The sequence below is a fragment of the Cavia porcellus genome, unplaced genomic scaffold (genome assembly GCF_034190915.1).
Source record: "Cavia porcellus strain 051 isolate PalLab524CR breed Dunkin Hartley unplaced genomic scaffold, mCavPor4.1 scaffold_31, whole genome shotgun sequence".
In the NCBI taxonomy this organism is placed as follows: Eukaryota; Metazoa; Chordata; class Mammalia; order Rodentia; family Caviidae; genus Cavia; species Cavia porcellus.
This window is the reverse complement of record NW_026947514.1, coordinates 5,234,126-5,252,878: the sequence shown is the minus strand read 5'-3', so window position 1 is coordinate 5,252,878 and position 18,753 is coordinate 5,234,126. Positions and strand designations below refer to the sequence as shown.

Sequence of the window (18,753 nt, the reverse complement as noted above, 5' to 3'; positions counted from 1 at the left end):
AATGGGTCCTTTAAGAAACAATCTCAACGGCATGACTCAAGCTGTCACGTTGCCCAGGGAAAGGGACAGGTGGCAAGCAGCCACCTCTCAGCCATGGACCAGGCACAGTGGCCCAGGGGCCCATTCCTGAGCCCTGGGAAGGCAGACCACCCCAGCTCCGTGGAAGCTGGGAGCTGGCCGAGGGAGACCTCCCCCTCTGCTGATGACTAGAAATGCAAGCTCAGAGAGGCTGAACCGCCAAAATCCGGGCAGGCGTGAGCATGTAAGCTCAAACCATCACGACTGTCTCGAGACTTTCCTGTGACACTTGCACACAGAATTAATGCAAATAACACAGTACACTCTGAGAAACAAATTTTTACGATTTACTAAATTATCACCAAGGGCACACACATGCAATCTGCCCCCTTGTGCCCGCACCCCACTCACCTGGATGACTTTGTAGAAATAGGCATACTGGCGAGCTGTGTTTTTATACTGGCTGAAGACATCGTGGATAGCTTGTGTGGACTGCAGACACTGCACTTCCTCCTCCTCAAAGTAGAGAGGGGTGTCGTATTCACTGGGAAGGGTCTGAATGTAGGGCAGCCAGAAAGAGTTGGGGTTGGCTCGCTCACACAGCAGGTGAAAGGCCAGAGCAATGTTTCCCATGGCTTGAAGAATTCGGTCTTGAGAATACAAGGGCCCTGAATGAACCCAGAAGTTGGCAGTGTTAGCTCCACAGACTTCCTTAAAAAGCAGTCACTCAAAACATACACTAAAATTGTAGGAAAAACTAAAAGGTCTGGTAACAAAGTCATCTGCATTTTTATTTAGACATAAAATGGAAAGTATTTAATGTATATTTGAGGGACTATTTCACCAGTTGTGTAAACAACTAACTAAATATAGGACTTAGCATCAAAAATGGAATTTTACAGTTTTATCATTTATAATTTGCCTTGAACACTCGGAAATTATTCTCACCCAATATTGAATTTTTAGCAGATTCAACAGTCATTAGTAACTTTCGTGGAACCCATAAAAATAATTCTTCTGCCTAGAGGGGAAAAAAAAAAGAAAACTATAGAATCATCAAAACATGTTACAATCTTCAATCCTATCCTATAATCAGAAATTCAACCACAGACAAAACACAACTCACAGTTCCATTATCAGCAAGTATTTTCTAAGTATCAAATCTATTTTAAAATGTAAGCATTTATATTAACATATTATTTTAGCAGAAGCATAGTTTAAACTTCTATTTCCAGTAGAAAAACTGAAAAACTGTATACACTGGATAACTATACTGAGAAGGTAGATAATATAAAAGGGACTTTCTACTTGAATTAGAAGCAAATTTAGTAATATCTGGAGTATCACACAAAGACTGTTCTTTGTATTCTAAATTCTAAAAACAAAGCAAAACAATTGCTACCCCCAGCATAAGTCACAGTCTGTCCACGGGAACTGCTCCCACTGCGGAGGCGCGGAAGCCACAGGGACGCCCTCCCTGGCCGTCCCGCCTGCACGGGCCACACTGGGGGCTCGGACTCCCGCACCTTTCTCCCAAGGCCGTGTGCTCGTCTGGCCATGTGAGAGCTCTTTCGGCATGCTCCCCGGCAATCGAACTGCTCCGCCTCACACACATAGCTCTCGGCCACACGGGGACGCAGCACCAAGACAAAAGGCCTCCAAGGGAAGTAGCCCGAGCTGGCACTGAGTCTTAGCTTCCCAGTCCCACCCGGGGCAAAGCGCACAGGTGAGAGGGACCACACAGCTAAGCTGTCCCTGGCCTGCCAAGAGCTAGGAACAGGTGACATCTTGCCTTTGCTAAGGCCTACTGGTTCAATCATTTTTATATGTCATGTCACTTACTACAGATGAGAAGCACCACGAAGGAAGAAGTCTGGTGTAAGGATACAGGGAAGACACAGACACAGCAGTGTATCGGCAGGAGGCTGACTGCATTCACTAGCAACGCTGGAGGCGAAGGGGCCCAGACAGCGCCCACTCTCTCTACCTGGCCACTCTCTCCAGCTCTGCTCTGAACCAACCAAGGGAGAGCTAGTCCACAGGAGGTCACCTACTGCACCCAGACCAGCTGGCAGCCTCCTCCAGCTCCACAGCGCTGGCTCCCAGGGACCGCCCCACTGCAGCCACAGGTGGAGGAGAGAGCAACCAGCTCCCTCCGGAGGCTGCAGGGCCCACGGCCCTCCCCCAGACTCATCACTGGCTCGGGCTTTCCTCCTGGGGGAGGCAGCGGCAAGGGGCAGACGTGGCAGGGAAGGTCCACTGCTCCCCCGGGAGGAAGGCGGGAAGCCCCAGCATGGCCGCAGCACCTCTCTCAGCAGAGGCCTGGTCCCTACTCTGAACTGGCACTGAGGGCAGGCTGAGGGCTCTCACACCACCCTCCCACCCAGACGGGAGCCCTCGGCATGCAGAGCCTGGAGGGGGAGCCAGCCAGGCTAGCAGGCAGCTCCCCGAGGCCAGGCTGGCAGGGCTGTGGGCCCTTGGCGGGCCCCCTGCCCTCTGCCACGGGGCCCAGGCGTCTGCCCCACAAGCAGCCCTCGACACCTCGCCACGCCTCAAGCACACGCAGCCCCCTCGGACTAACCGCGTACAAACTCACCTTGATGTCTCTTGTTGCTCTCAAACCAAAGCCCTCTTCTTTGAAGTTAACCATTTCAAAACCCTCGACAGAGGCCCCATTTTCAGAGGCCCATTTCATTAGATCAGGAAAGTAATCTTCTCTTTTTCCATCAAAAGTAACAGACAGACCTATATTATCCATGTTTGGAAAACAAGAGCTACTTTTAGGACACATGTCATTCACAGAGCTCCCAGAAAATGAAAGCAGAGCACACTCACACGGGACTAGCCCTAGCGCTCCGCTGGGGAAAGCAGCAAATGTAACCAGCAGGCTCTCAAGTACATACCTCGGCACGCTCCAGGAAGGCGTGTTAAAGCCTCTGCTCCCTGAGGTGACAGGGAGCTACGCCTCGGTACTTCCTAGGCGCTACATGCACCGTGAGCACTGTCGGGCACTGCGCTGGCCAGGGGACAAAGCCGCCAGCGCCGCTACGCCTGCTTTACAAGGCAGCTTCCCCGCCCCGACTCAGGCACCAGCTCTCGGATTCACACGGCCTGACCAGACTCCCACGGAAAGCAAGGCACCACTCGTCATCGGGCCCTGGAGACCTGGGATGGCATGACAAGCGCCACAGCCCTGCCGCTCAGAGCTCTCAGGAGCTTCAGAGCAGCTTACACGGTCAGACCGCCAGGAACTGAGGTGAGCAGACACCCCATAACTGCGCTACGAAGTCAGGGCCACCGCCCGGGCCCCACCTGTCTCTCAGGAGCTGCTCCTATTCCCCACGCCGTGCCCCGCTGCTTTTCGTCAATGAATTTTGCTACTCTTGACCTTAAAAAATCGTCAAGTAGGTGTGACACGGTGTAAATCTGTAAAACATGCTCACGTGGCCATTGTTTGTCTTGGTGGTGCTTGGAGGTAATGCACAGAGGAGAAAAGCACTCACAAGAGGATGAAAGTTCCGGGAGGGGGGTGCTGAGAAGGGGCCGGGGCTGCAGCCCCCTCTGTGCCCTCACTCCTGGGACACAACCCCCACACCCATGCAGGACTGAGGGAGGGCGAGCAGGAGAGGAGCACGCAGAAAAGACGGACAGGGCAATAGAAGCCAGTCCGGCGTGGGCTTGTGCAGGACATGCTCAGGCGAGTGTCGCACTGTCTATTCTAGACTTTTCGGCATGTCTGAAACATGGCCACGCATGGAAAACCCACCATGTCCTGACCATTATAGGCGAGGACCAGGCAGCTCCTGAATGTGGAAAAAGCGCCCGGGACCCCGCTGTGTCAAGCAAGATGTGCAGAGACACTGCTGGAGATGGAGCCAGAGTCATTTGTGTTTACCTCAGCGAAATTAATGAACGCTCTAAGTTTGGTGTCAGCCTTGGGAAATACTGTCTACTTGGAAGAGAAATTGGAATAGACACACATTTTTGGTTGCCTATCTTGTGAGAGGGTTACCCTGGGCTACAACCGACTACATGCATGTCTGAACTGCGGCCCACAGACTGCTTGCCTTTTTCAAAAAAAATAAATGCTATAACAAATAGAAAAAATTAAAAAATCTGTTACTCCTATACAACTACATTACATCTTTATCTGTGGCCCATGATGATTCTGCCTCTCTCAGCGGGGCCCAGGCAAGCAGAAAGGCTGGCAAAGGAACACCTCATAAAGGAAGCTGCCCGGCCCTGGGGGGCTGAGACCCTCCACGCTGAGGACTCCGAGGTTACAGATGTGTGCACACAGCATAGACCTCTAGGTCAGGAGACACACGAAAACGGCACCCCGACTCCCTCTCAGGACGGTAAGAAGGGGCATCCGGAAGGCTCCCCGTCTGACGCTGACCCAGCTTCCATGCGGCTCTGCACACCAATCTCACTCTTCACGCTTAGAGGGCAGAAACAGTGGGCATCCCGAGGGAGCCTTGCAGAGCCACACTGGGCTCTGCTGCCAGGCTGGCTGAGGGTCGGCGAGATGGCCGAGAACTGCACCCTGAAGCAGTATAACTCCGTGTCGGAGCTAACCAAGACAGGCTGGAGTTAATCACAAACTCGGGACCATTCGCAGCCAAGCAGCACAGATCTGTGTGCTGACCAGACAGTACTATGTACTGTCCCCAAATGCTAAGGAAACGCAGCATGAAAACAAGATTTAAACAAATATTTCATAAAATATAAATCAACAAAGTTCAGTGCCCCCATCCCATGTGAACATTTTCCCTTACACTCAAAACTTTCACCCTTTGGTCTCAGAAATGGGCATGGTCCCAACGGTCTCCCGGGACATCTCTCCCCCGGCCCAGGAACCTTTCCACAGACTGGCGCCAACCAGCTGAGCCCCTCCTACTCTCAAAACCCTGACCCGGGCCAAGATGCCACATGACAGTGTTCAAATTAAGTCATTGTAACTTTACCTTTTTGCTTTTTCCGTATTTTCTCCACCAGAGACCGGATCTGCACATACTCTTCCCATTCTTTCCCAGGGCTGGGTGCAGGACTGCTACATTCTGTAACAGAAGTGCCATGGCATGAAACCCTCCTGCCTCAGCCCGACATGCCAGTCGGCACCAAGAGGGTTTGGGTTTTGTGCTTCTGTTTAAAGGACAGAGTTACCTCCGCCTAGACAGTGAACAGGCGCTGTGTAAGCATCAAACAGGCACACTTTTCCAAGCACACGAGCCCTCAGAAGCCTGCCAGTGCCCATGTTAGCCTGCGACACGGCCCCATCTGCCCGTGGGAGGACCTAGCTCCCACCCAGCCTGTTCCTGCTGCTCCTCCTCAGAATATACTTGTGAACAAGTAAAATCCAACCGCTGAGCTAAAATGAAATACTTCCCCAAGTAAACAGAAGGTCACCTTTTTAGGTAAGTACCTTAACAGTGACTCCCTAAGGAAACCAGCTGAATTGGCCACGAAGATAATTAGTCAACAAACATGTCACAAACATGTGTCCTGCACTATAGTGAGCACTCTGGGGGAGTTCAAGAGATGGAACGGACGCAAGAAGCTGAGCTCCTACTGTAGGACCAGAACCAAGAGAGGGCTGGCTGCTCTGAAGTGCGGGTGGCCAGGGCTCCTTCCTTCGTAAGCCTCACTCAGATTCTAGAGGGAACCCTTCCGAGCACCTGCCTCCCTCTGCCCTCTGAGGCCAATGATTAACAGTGAGCCAGCCACCTTTCTCTCTCCTCTTGCCATCACCTTCAGCTCAGCCTAGGGGACAAGATGCTTCTCCTGCCAGCTGGGAAATCAGCTTTTTGAAGGTTCGGAACTCTGGTTCCCACATTATTGCTTTGTGAATCTCTGCATGTAACACTGAGTGAGCAGGACCCGGCTGACCCCAGCTTTCGGGTTAACCAGTCTGACTTCATTCTTCCTCCAGGAGCCCTGCCCGAGGCCCTGCTGCAAAGCTGCCTACAGGCAGGCAGGTGGCAGATGATGGGGGAGGTAAGGGCAGCTGAGCTCTGCAGGGGCCAGGGGGGCCACAGGGGCCATGACCTGGCCCTGACTTGACTGTGGCCTGCTTTCTGTCAGGAAAGAAAAGCTAAACTTTGATTGGGGGTTTAGCTGTCACACAAGCTGAACACAGAGGCAAAGGTGAATGGGGCTCAACAGTATCAATTTACATTCAGGATATTCAGAAGTTACCAAGTCCCACTGACCAGAGGAAGCATGGGCACTTACCTCACTTCCTTGAAGCAGGAGCTCTCGGACACCGACATGGCATGTGAAATCCGATTACCATCACATAACCCTTGAGACACAGGGGAGCCACCCTGGAAGGCTGCTCCCCACTCCACCCCCAGGCCGTGGGACTCCCTGGCCAGCGTGCCGCCTTATCACCGCAGAGCTCCTGCCCGCCCTGTCCCAGGGACAGTCAGTGACGTTTGCTGACGAGAACAGAACCTCAGAGGGGCTGAGCCCACACTGCCAACAAGTGGAACCTGTTTTGAGCCCCAGAAGCCTAGAGGACGCCTCCCCACGGGCTGACAGTCACATGGCCGCATAGGTGGCAGCGTCCCCATCTTTACAGAGGGGGATGTAGGGGCCGGGAGCAAGCTGGGCTCCCCACACACGGGCAGCAGGGGCAGCAGCAGCACTTACTCTGTAGCAGTTCACTGGTCAGGTTCAGGATTTCCTTTGGAGACACACTGGCTGTAGCCCCAGTACCTGATTTCTGAGTTTTTACTCGACTCTTCTTACCCATTTTCTGACTATAAGAAGAGAGAAAAGAAAAGAAATTACATAACCAAGGATTGAAACCGAGTAATAAAATGTGGCATGTCAGTGTCCTCATCATGAGATGCTAAGTCCTTGTCTATGTCCTGAAGTTTTCCAGAAAAAGAAACACCTGTTATTAGGATTTAAAGGATCTCAGATAGGAAATGTAAAAATAAAAATCTGCACGTCAGTCTCTGAAATAAAAGTTCACTTTTTTCCACTTAAAATATTGTAAGAAAATTTTACCCTAGAATATTTTAACCACATAGATTTTATTGTGCAAACTACATGTTTATTCCACAACACTACAGGCATAGCCGTGAGGCACACACAAGATACATACACACGATCACAAAAGCAGACACAGATGCTTTCCGCCCACTTTCCTTTGAAAGAATCTTTTCCCACTTGCAGGAACTGCATCCCAAGCTGCAAATTAGACTTTCTGGACAAAAGGTTTAGATGCGTATTCTCTCACGCCAAAAAAGACCACTGATTCCTTGGCATTGAATCCATGCACAAGACCGAGTGCTAGAATAATGGCTGAAGACTTGAGAGAGATCATCTGAAGTGCAGCATGGTGTCCCCAGGAGAATCCCGAGTGTCTTGCGCAGAGCTTTACCAGAAGGCCGACGACACACATCACTTGTGTATTTTGTTCACTGGCCCTGAGAAATGACCCCAGTACCGACAGGTAAATGAGACAGTGCCACACAGGGCAAACCACAGTATGCTGGGTAAAGGCCTCTGTACCGTGATGCCCGACTCAAAGGAGGGAGCTTGGATGTGTGCAGAAAGGGCCAAGCAATGCGAGGGCTCGGACAGAACTAGAGAAGTGCTAAGAAGGCACAGTGAAGAGAGCTGGCCCCCGGGGAAGCGGAGAGCAGGCATGGGGCCTGGAGTGGGGCTCTGACCCCCTGGACAGCAGAGCATTAGGAGGGCAGCCCAGGAGGATGGACAGACAGAGTCCAGCCAAAAGCTGTACAGCTTGCAAAGCAAGACACCCAGTGACGTCTGCCTAGAGCCCTGGCCAGTGAACCACACATGACCTTAGGAGAACCACAGAACATACACCGGCCAATTGGTTTGTTACCAAAAAACAGCTGAGGGCAGTGTGCAGTGGAACCCAGTGGCAGTGTGTGTGTGCTCAGCATGTGTGAGGCCCTGAGTTCAAGCCTAGCACCAAAAAAGAAGTGACTGTTAGAGCAGGGAGGCATGGCCAGGACAGAAGGTTTGCAGGACATCTTCTCTCATTCCCAGAAAGGATCCCTGATTCCACAGGGAATAAAGCATCGCCCAAAGCCACATGCTGACATAATGGGGAAGGCACTCCTCACCGAGATGTGCATCTTCCCTTCTGTATCCGATCTATAAAGGGCCAGCGTGTAACTGCGCTAATACGCCTTCTAAGCGTGTGCAGTACACAGTATCAGGCATCCCAGAATGGAAAGGTACCAGGGAAGATACTTGAAAGATCCTTGAAACTATTACAGAAGTAAAAGGAATCAGTAGTTTTGCAACCAAAGGCAAAGAAAGTAAGGAGAGAAGAGGCAGGGCGCAGCTCTGGGTACACGGAAGAGTCCTCCCTCCCCATCTCCCTCAGCTGAGGCCAGTCACCGCAGGGTGGACAGCCCGCCTCCTCCACAGCGCAGCCCTCCTGCCCTGCCGGGCATCTCCTTGGAGGACCACTGAACTCCATCTGAAAATAGCCAAAGGCACCAAGGAGCCTGGCATAAGGACCTTAATCATTTCCAAATATAGCAAATCTGCTGGCCTGGCAGGAAGAAAGACAGAACACACTGTCAGGAAAGCTCTCCGGGCCTCTCCCTTCAGCCCTGCTGGCGCAGCCTTCTGTCCTGTGGGGTCCTCATGGCTCCAGGTCACTCGAGATGGGCGCTTTGGACCAGGTGTCTGAGGCTGCCACCTTTCCCCAACAGGAAGGACCTGTCAGCTCTGTAGACAGGCTGCTCTGGGTACCGTCCCCCCAGGCTGAGCCCCTCCCATCTCAGTCTTTCCTGGCAGCTGCCCAACTCCAGTCAGTCATAAAGGCAGCAGTGGCAGCTGCTATTTAGTGCCTGCCCTCTGCCAGGCAGCAGGAGAAATCCAACGCAGACACTAGGAGCAGTCTGTATAATCCTCAGCACTTAAGGGACATCTGCAGAAAGGTTAGGGCCTTTCTCCCTGTCGTCAGGTAAGAGAAAGAGCTAGGATCTGAACTCAGCACCAAACCACCCTGCCTAGCTACACAGGAAGCATGCAGCGTTGCAGGGTTCAGGGGACCAAAAGGCTTCCGCACAGGCCTGTGATGCTGGGCAACACCACCAGCCTCCTCCCACACCCGCCCTGCTGAGACCCTGCTGCATGGCTCATGCGTGTCCCCCTCCAGCACCTGTGCTCCAGGAAGGCCCCTGGCATCCAGCAGCTCGTCACATCTGCCCTCCTGTGCCTTCTCCACTCTTGGGTCAGATGTTAGCAAATTGCAGTTCTTGCAGAAACCCTACCTAGACAACCAGCTAAGGACTCCTGTCTTCCTAGCCACCGTCACCTCTCATTTGCTCCCTTGGAATTTCTTGTATGTCTTTTGATCACTGCTGGACCCTGCTGCACTGAAAACCTGGCTCACACACCAGGCCCCCAGTGAAAGGCTCCCCGAGGCGCCCTTTCAGTCTTACTTACATTCCGAGCCCCCGACCTCTAGCCCAGCGCTCGGCACAGAGCAGGTCATGGGGACACTACCCTGAGCTTCCAGGGGAGAACACCTGGTCTGTTCTCAGCTCAGGTCCAAATCTATGCTTCTAAAGCTTCTACTAAAGTTCCTGGCCCTTGAAACATATAAAAGACATCACTCCAGCTCTGGGTGGGGCCCTGCTAGATACACAGTCGCAGTGCTTTGAAAGCACAACACAAACCCTTTGGCAGTTGTGCTCCTACAGGTGAAGCCTGACAATTCAAATCATCCTTAAGATTTCCTTCCTCGTCAGTCAGAAAATTGCCGGCTTCTACATACAGTAATAAGTGTGGAAATATGACAGCGATGAAACTTCAAAACACATCAGTAAGTCAGCCTGGGGAGAGCAGACACCCCGGAATGCCATCTTCAAAAGCCCCGTGGGCCATGCTTTCAGTAAGTGAAGCCACTCCCGGACGCTCCCTCTGCTTGCTCCTTCAACTCCTTCCATCCCCCTTCCTGGCCTCCAACCTCCTACCCTGCAGCACTGCCCCCAACAACATACACAAAGCCAGGCTTCTGTGTGACCACAAGGCCACCTCGCGGTAGGGCAATGGCACAGCTGGCACGTGGCACCCTGCCTCAAGTCTTCCCCAAGACAGAGCCACCTCCCAGTAACCATTCCCTTGACTTCTGTGGTCACCTTTACTTGAACTTCACCCAGATGGAATCGGACACTGGGCAGGCTTCCTGCACGCACGCACTGCTCTTCCACAGCTCACGGGGTAACCCTGATCGCCCTAGCAAAGCCTCGCCCTACACTTACCCGCTCTGCTTTCTTCCACCCAGCCCCTGCATGAGGCAGCTCTGGGGACCCAGGCACCTCCCTGTTCCTGCCGTGAAGCCACCCCCAGCTAAATTCTCCTCCTACCAAAATTGTTCACATACTTTGAGACCCCACCAAAAAGTCTCTTGTGGCCCTAGGGTCTTCTTTGTAGCCTCCACGCCCATGAAAGTCAGATTCAAGGGCATTAACAGAGACCAAAGGCTTGGCTCATCCTGGGAACCAATCTTTTCAGAGCCGTGGGAAGGGACACAGGCGCAAGAGAAGTGACTGGCCTTGCTTTAGGCAGAGATCCTCCCTCCTAGGCAGGGAAAGAGGGTTCCCTGTCCTTATGTTATTGCCAGGAGCTGCCTAAGGTCTCAAGGCCTTGCACTGAATCTACGCAGCCAGGGGCACATGGCTTAGCCTTTATATTTACTTTGAAATTTAGTCTCTGAGCTGCATGTGCTAGTGCACGCCTGTAATCCCAGTGTTCATGAGGGTAAAGCAAGAGGATCACCGCAAATTTGAGGCCAGCCTGGACTACAAAGGTAGTTCAAGGCCAGCACAGACTACTTAGTAAGATCCTGTCTCCCACAAAAAAAAAAAACACAAAGACTTCTGCCTCCAGAGGGCAGCAATTTCTCTGCAGTCTGATCGTGCAGCAGATGTGCCTCTAAACTTATAGCCACCCATGTCTGTAGGGTTCCTGTGCCTCAATATGATTTGGCATCCTGGTATTGGATGGGCATCCCTAACGTAGGGCACTTGAAGGAAAGGCCTGACATGTGTTTTTTCTCTCTACACAGCATTAGGCTTTGTACGCCCAGCCGCTCCTCACACTCAGCCTGCCCTAGCTCAGCCCCCGGGGCCTACTGTCACTCTCACTCTTTGGCCTGGATGTCCTTACCCCTCTCCAGGAGTGTCAGGAGTCCTCAGCCTCACCTAGTCTCCTCCCCACAGCCCAGAGCCCAGCCCCAGGCCTCGGTGAGCTCACCTTCACTGGTCTAGACTATCTGTGTGCTGACCTGGCCTGCTGTCCTGTGCAGAAAGAAACCAATGCTACCACCTCTCCATTACCTGCCAAGTTGAGCACAGTGACATGGTCAAATATCTGCTGAATGAAGAACCTGGGTAGCAAGTTCCGGTATGTTAGGGTTAGCAATTTTTGTCCCACTAGAAGTCAAAACAAGACACTGACTTAATATGTAACTAGCTCTGCTGAAAAACTAGGACAACTGTTAAAGTAAAAATACAAGTATATCCAAAGGGAGCAAGGCAGACAGGTTAGCCATGCCATGTGGATCAAGGATGAGGGTCAGAGTTAACCTTACACGGTATCACACTTAAAAAGCATTTCTTTCTAAAATCCATAGTTTACAACATGGAAAAGTTTCAGAATATTAAATGCAACAATAGAAACTGAAAAACACTCCAAGTGTCTAAGTCAGTCGGAATGGAGCAGCAAAGCATGACTGACGGAGTCCACTTCTGATGGAAAAAGGGGACCGATGGCCAAGCACGACCTCTGGGACCAGCGCCACCAGCACCACCTGCACGCTGTCTCTCGGTGTGCCCACCCAGCCCACTGAACCTGGCAGTGAGGATGCCGCTATCAGACGGCTTAGAGAGCTATGGCTCGGCCAAGACACCAGAGCACCAAACAGTAGTCCCACAGCTCCGGACATGAAAGCTGGGGTTCGTTGCAGCACAAAGGCAGTCTCCTAACGTGGGCACACGCCCAGAAACAAGCTCTCCATTGTATCCGTACCTAGGACAACGCCAGCTGTTGGAGACAACAACGAAATTAGAAAAAGCCACACCTGTGGACCCCAGAGTCAAGGCTGGGAAACCAAGTGTACCATCCAAAATAAAGCAGCATAGACAATTCCTGAAATACACAAGTAACTAAACATAGAAGGGCAAAGTCTAAAGTACTGTTGAAAGAGGATGACTACATTTCTCTGGGCAGTTTGGTAAGGTGCTAATACCAGGTGTGGGTGGTTTGCTAAATACAACCTCCTCTGTCTTTTATAGCTAGCAAAAGAAAAAAATGTATGTGTGTGACTTCCCTAACCTTAGGGACTTAAAATAACCTACCCTTCTCCTATTCAGTATTTGTGAATCACACTTACTTTCAATCTAAACTTTGGAGGAAAAGATCTTTTACTTAGCCTCACACCTTCTCGCTAACATTCGTAATGTAATGAGAGCAAGAGAGGGAGTTTTTGGTCACTTGTGACCAAAAATTTTTTACACAGAATGAATAATTTTCATTGTGATTTCTAGCTGACTTGGAGGCTAGATTCCAGGTTTTAGTACATCAGTCAGACAGATACAGATTTAATTCACAGCCTTAATGCTCCCAGTAAAAAAGGGCCTACCCATTAAGCATTCATCAAGGTCACAAAGACCAAACGTTTATAGCCAATATTTATCACAAATATTTAAATAAGGAAAACGTAAATACATGCTAACCTAAATACATGGGTCTCTGCTTCCTTCTCTCTCTCATTACATTACGAATGTTAGCTAGAAAGTTTGAAGCTAAGTAAAAGACAGATTCCTCCAAAGTTTAGATTGAAAGTAAGTATGATTTACAAATACTGAATAGGAGAAAACAGAGATACAGGTGGCGGGGGGAGAGGGGGAGGATTTAAATAAGAAAGAAAGCATGTTTTACCTAAGGATCTAAAACAGAAGAAAGCATGAAGCACTACAGGACTGACAGACAAATGGACTGAACAATGCCAGAGCCATTCTCAGAAAACGGCTCGTGTAAAGCCCTTGCGAGCTAACAGTTTCTCACATCTCCTCTTCTTCACCACCAAACTTCTCTACATCTTTAAAGATCTATAGGATTCTCAAACGCTGGTCCTTTAAAGCCCTATAAACTTATCAAGTCCATGAACATTCTTTCCACCTAACAGACAATGAGATACAAAACATATTCAATTATTAAATCACCAACTGATACTCATGAGTATCTTAACCAACAATCACCTTTGACCAATGAAGTAATTCTTTTCCATGAATCTCTACAGTGGACTATATACACCAGGAGAAGTAAAATGAAGCACATTTGGAGACCATGGCTAATGGGGAAGGGAGAGGCTGCCAGATACTTACCTCATTTTACAAAGCAGAGTACATGCATACTGAATATAATAGAATTCAGTTGTAAGGTTTTTTCTTCAAAAAAATTCTACATGGAAAGGATACACGTTTGTACTTTGCTATATATACATACACATACGTAATCAGCTTTTCCCGAAAATGCTGCTTTCCACCAATACAACTGAAATAACCATTTATGATTGCACTTATTTAGCAATTTACTCAGGAAGCCCTAGCTCAGGCCCGCATCTGTGTGGCAACGTAGCTCACGGGGACCCCACTCCACAGCTGCACCACTGAAGGAGGCAGCAGGCGCAGGCATCCTACCAACTCTGGCAGCAAGCTGCTGCATGCGCTTGCGGGAGTGACACAGAGAGCCTCCCCACTCTCTGTGTCAGAAAAATAGGGAACATGCTTATAAGTCTTAGGCCAACATCCTGTAACCCCAAGAGACTTCCCCAATCACAAAGGCAGCACATGCATGTTGGGGTTACCTGTATCCTTTCTATAAATTGCACCAAAATATCCATTTATGTTCTTCAATTTGTACCATTCCTCCAAATAAAGAAATAATAGTATTCCTGTCCAAAAATGAGGCTCCTACTCTAGGAAATTGCTTCTCCCCTCCTCCCAAAAAAGAAAAGGAAGAAAAAAAAACTGTTATAAATCAATGACTCATTTGGTATCATGAAAAATCCTATTATATCCCTCTAAAATAAACAAGACAGCGGTAAAGCAAAGGAACAGCTGTAATCTGGTAAATTACTTCCAAACCCCTCACACTCCTGGCACCAGGATTCTAGATCCTAGAACCACACAGCATCAGGATTGGAAGAGACCTCTGGAGTAATCTACTTTTAACCACAAGCCCACGCGTCACACAAAGGCATGCGACATTATATAGCAGTTACAATTTTATGTCCTCTGCCTAATCCAAGTGTGAAGACACTTTGTCTTGCCTCCTCAGGGTTATCTCTGGCTGGCAAACACAAGGGTGAGGTAGAGCTGAGAACCAGACCTGAAGCTTCTAACTTACAGTGAGTGGTGAGCAGCTCTGCTGGGTGACCTTCCTGATACTCTGGTACCGGCACTGGGTACCTGGGAGCCACCCCGTGCTCCCTGACCTCTCCATACTGAGGACAGCCATCATGTCCTCCCCAAGGTCTTCTCTACTCCACGGCTAATACGCTCCTCACAACACACATGGCACAAGTGAACACAACCAGTTGGAACACTGCACTTCAATTCAGTGGGCAGTTCTCAGGGTGTCAACAAGGCCCTAAAAACGTGCTCTGACAGGGGCACAATCCATGGGCCTCCTGCCTTCCTGGAACTTAACACCTACTCGGTTCATATGTGCCGTGCAGTTCCAGAATACCCAATCTAAACTGCAAAGCTGAATGTGGCATTACATGGTGGAATTCACAAAAGCTGTCACATAAAAGATACGCCGTCTTGAGCACCTGGGTTTCTAATGCAGCTATTCATGATCACCGTCAGGTTTGCTTTGGGATTATCAGGATGCCGGAGCTGTGTCACCCCTGCCACATACTGACAGTTCCCCAACACAGTGCATCATGTGGGCTATGCGTCAAGAACCAAGGTGAGGGGGCTGGGGATTTAACTCAGAGGCATAAGTGCCTGCCTTGTAAGCAGGCAGTTGTGAGTTCGATCCCTGGTACCGATAAAAAACGAACAAGACCAAAAAAAAAAAAACAAAACAAGGTCAGCAGGTTACACATCAGAGAAGATAAATATCCTTATGGCAGCTTTACAGATGAGAAAACTGATGCTTAGGTTAATTTATACATGAGGATAGATTCAACTGAAAAAAAAACTCTACAGATATTTAATGGCAGGTCAGAGATTAAGCTCAAAACCAGCCACGATTCTCATGAAGACTAAAGAAAACTGTTATTTCTGACACTCAAAGTAACGCTCTATCGCAGTAGTAAAACACACCATGGGTGCAAGTCTCCTCTCTCTAGTCCGTTAAAAGGTTGGAGCAATTTTGCTCACCTTGTCCAAATACACGGAGTAACATCAGTTAAACTGGGGACATGAGCAACTTCCAGGGGAGCTTTCCCCAGCCAGGCACGTCCCTCACCGAGGTCTTGGTACGGCCTGCATGTCAGGATGAAAACAGCAGCAGAGGCAGCGAGGTGACCACAAGAGCGTTCAGTTACTACAATCAACAAGTGACAAACTGTCAAGCTACTTAAGCTACTGGTAAGTACTTTACAGGAAAAGCAACTCAGTGAGTATTTTTCAACATGACTCTTCACTTTCTCTTAACTGCACTTACTAAAAGCCACTGATATTAAAGAGTCACGCTTACTTTCTGCTGAGATTCGGATTTTTTAAACATTCAGTTGCAAGAACATTTCTAGACTTTGCGTGTCGAAGTATGCTTTAAAAAACAGAAAGTGAAACTCAAGATCATAGACAATAATAAACCTAAAATATAAGAGTATTTATTCAGTTCTATGTATATATGTTTTCTGTCAATTTAAAAAAATTAAAGAGTTGTTACAGACATCTGATTATCAATATTCTCTCAACAATTTGCAGTGCTTCCTGCTCTGTCCCTCTATCCTCTCCTGCCACCCCAGTACTGACGGAGGCTTGGAAAAGGATAAAATTTCACTCTGACTTGGTAATCAGTGCCTCTCAGATTCTTTTCAAAATCTTAAGCTGCCAGTGAGCTTTGTCTTCCCTGTCAGCCAGGAGGGCATGTATTTACCTTGACTGGTAATTTATTTCTTGGAAAGTATTTAACATAATAAGGGGGGAGGGGAATTTCAGATTCTTAACACTGCTACTTGAATTTTACTCAAAATAATTTGAAATCACTTCCTTCACTCAAATATATTTCGGTTGAAAAATGATCAATATTTATGCTTGTAACTTCTGACATTATTTCTAAAACCTGATGGGAGACTCCCAAATGGAAATGGGATCTGTAACATCTAATCTCTGGCTGGAGTTACTAAGTGAATTCAAGAACAAAAGGCAGGCTTTCGATATGGCAGATTTTTGAATTAACTTTTTTCTCTACAAGGCTATGTAGAGAAAAAAACAAACCCAAATGATAGGAAAATAAGTGAGTTAACACTTGGTTAGAAATTTATCTTTACCTTGATAGTAAATACTATAAAATCAGTACCTCCATACAAAATAACACCTTGAATTTTATGAATAGGTAAATGAAGCAATAAAAATAAATCCATTTTACCAAGTAAGGTATAACTACAGATGTAAAAATGAAAGCCACAGAAAATTTTAAAAGCAAGGAGTCCTTGGTCTGTCAGTCTCAATCAGAATGAACTGGCATCCAAGATGTAAATACTTCTGTGACTGCAGCAAGAGAAAATACTCTTCACTAACAAAAAACAAGTTCCATAAAACGGTGAGTTGAGAAAGTAAGTAACTCCCAAAGTAACATTAAAATAAAGGTATTTCACTATTGAGTTAAAAGATATTTAACACCAAGTACTAAGCCTCTCTCAGGCATCTTTGGGGCAACACAACCATGGCTCCATTCCCAGGACTCTGGTCCACCAAGAGGAAACTCCCTGGCTAGAAAGTTCCTCGCCACCTCCAAAGAAGGGAGTGCCCCGCGGCCTGGAGGAGGCTACCGGTTTCTAAGGATAAAGAACCTCCAGAGAAAGACACACAATAATGATACAGTGTTATCAGTCACAAGGGAAAAGAAAATGAAAAGCATACTGTGTAATTCAAACACTGAGAGACTACAAAGCTTCACACTAAATTGCTGGGAAGCGGTAGTCTTAACTCTTCTTTTTACTAAAACTCCACATGTCACCAACTATGTGCAGTCAGCCTCCTCCTTATCAGCCCTTACCTTTGGGTTCTAGATGCAAAGGGTGGATCAAAATGTTTGGAAATTTCACCTGTACTGAACTTACCATTTTGGGGCTTTAATTATTGTTCTCTACAAACACGTTGCACATGGCAAGTACTGACACTGCATTAGATACTACAAGTAACCAACAGATGACTGAAAGCTATGGAAGGAGGTTCACCAGTCATAGGAAACCACTGTGCCACCTTACACAGGCACCTGAGCACATGCAGAAGCATCTGCAGGGGATACACCAGAAAAGCCTCTGGTTGTCTGTGAATTCCAAGATTGTCTACTCAAATTTTACCACAACAAAGGCTTGATGTGCTGGTGTTGGTACTGCCCCTAGTGCTGCCATCTCTGTCACACTTTTTGAGGTACGAGAACATCAAGTTTTTAGGAGATTTTCATGACTATCAGAACTCTTAAAAACACTTCCAGTGGTTGAACCTTAGAACGCGAAAACATTTAACAACAACGTTCATGTTTTCCTCAGTTATCTAGTGGTTTCTAAAGCAAAGATTTATCAAAATGTGACCCAAATGACCATGACATGGAAGAGGAGGTGGATAGCGTTACTTTCTCACTGACAAATTCACTGTGCTTTTATGAGTCAGAAAAGGAACAGAAACTCTCATTCCTACACCACATGCAGGTGAAACCTCCAAGCCCAACATAGTTCCCATTCCAGGAACATTGCCCTGGGACACTGGCAAACCCCAGGAGAGACCAGAGGCAGCGACCCTCTCACTCCATTCAGACTAGGCTCCACTTCAGACAGAAATTTCCCGTCTTAAACACACAGAGGACAAAGGGGGGAGGGCAGAAAGGGGAAGCTGAGGCCAAAAGCCGCTTGGGGTTCTGAAAAATGTTGTTCTGTAGCTGTGGAAGAACTTAGCTTTCTAAACTTTTTTTTAAACCAGAGAAAAACTCATTCCTAAATTGTCCGAATTTCACCCAGATATCTTTCACTCCCGAAATCACAGCGGTAACTCCGTGCATAGTGGTCCTATGAGACACTGTATCACGGTTCAATCAACTCTGGGCAAATTTCGATGGTCGAGAGGAAAGTTGGAAACATCATTCCCAGACTACTGGTTGGTCCAGTTTGAAGTACTATTCGGATCATTTTTGCGGAGAACGTGGGAGAGGAAGAGGTGTCCTTTACATACGCTGAAATCCCCACTTCTCAGCGCTCAGTGCTGTGAGTTTTGACAACCACCACCCTGATTCAGCAGCGCCATCGCTGAACGGTTCAACACATAGCAGGTTCTGAAAAGCAAAATCACTCCGTCAGCACACTTGGTAAGTATTTTCGCTTTGGAAACCTCGTCTCTTTCGTTTAGAAAAAACAAAACAACGTGCTCCGCGGAAGTGTGAGTGCGCGCCGGGCAGCCTCCGACCGGGAGGCCCCGCAGCAAGTGGCGCACGTCGCCGGCCGGGCCTCTTCTTTCCCGGTGGAAACCGGGGATCGCAGACCTCTTGGCCGGG

The 18,753-nt window shown here is 48.6% G+C and overlaps 1 protein-coding gene across 11 annotated transcripts in view; it reads right to left on the bottom strand.

Annotated features, from left to right (window-relative positions):
- The window catches only part of Setd3 (SET domain containing 3, actin N3(tau)-histidine methyltransferase), a 61,095-nt gene that overhangs the window by 41,615 nt on the left and 727 nt on the right, over nt 1-18,753 (bottom strand). For 6 of the 11 annotated variants that reach the window (XM_063240842.1, XM_005000493.4, XM_063240846.1 and 3 more), the window contains exons 2-6: nt 6,673-6,782; nt 4,986-5,078; nt 2,615-2,763; nt 967-1,039; nt 430-686 (exon numbers count right to left, since the gene is read on the bottom strand). In XM_063240842.1, coding sequence (XP_063096912.1) covers nt 430-686; nt 967-1,039; nt 2,615-2,763; nt 4,986-5,078; nt 6,673-6,775 — 675 coding nt within the window. In that variant the 5' untranslated portion in view covers nt 6,776-6,782. Of the gene's footprint in view, nt 1-429; nt 687-966; nt 1,040-2,614; nt 2,764-4,985; nt 5,079-6,672; nt 6,783-15,416; nt 15,522-18,434; nt 18,535-18,753 lie in introns of those variants that run through there. The other 5 variants (XM_063240844.1, XM_063240843.1, XM_063240845.1 and 2 more) reach the window with 5 other exon arrangements.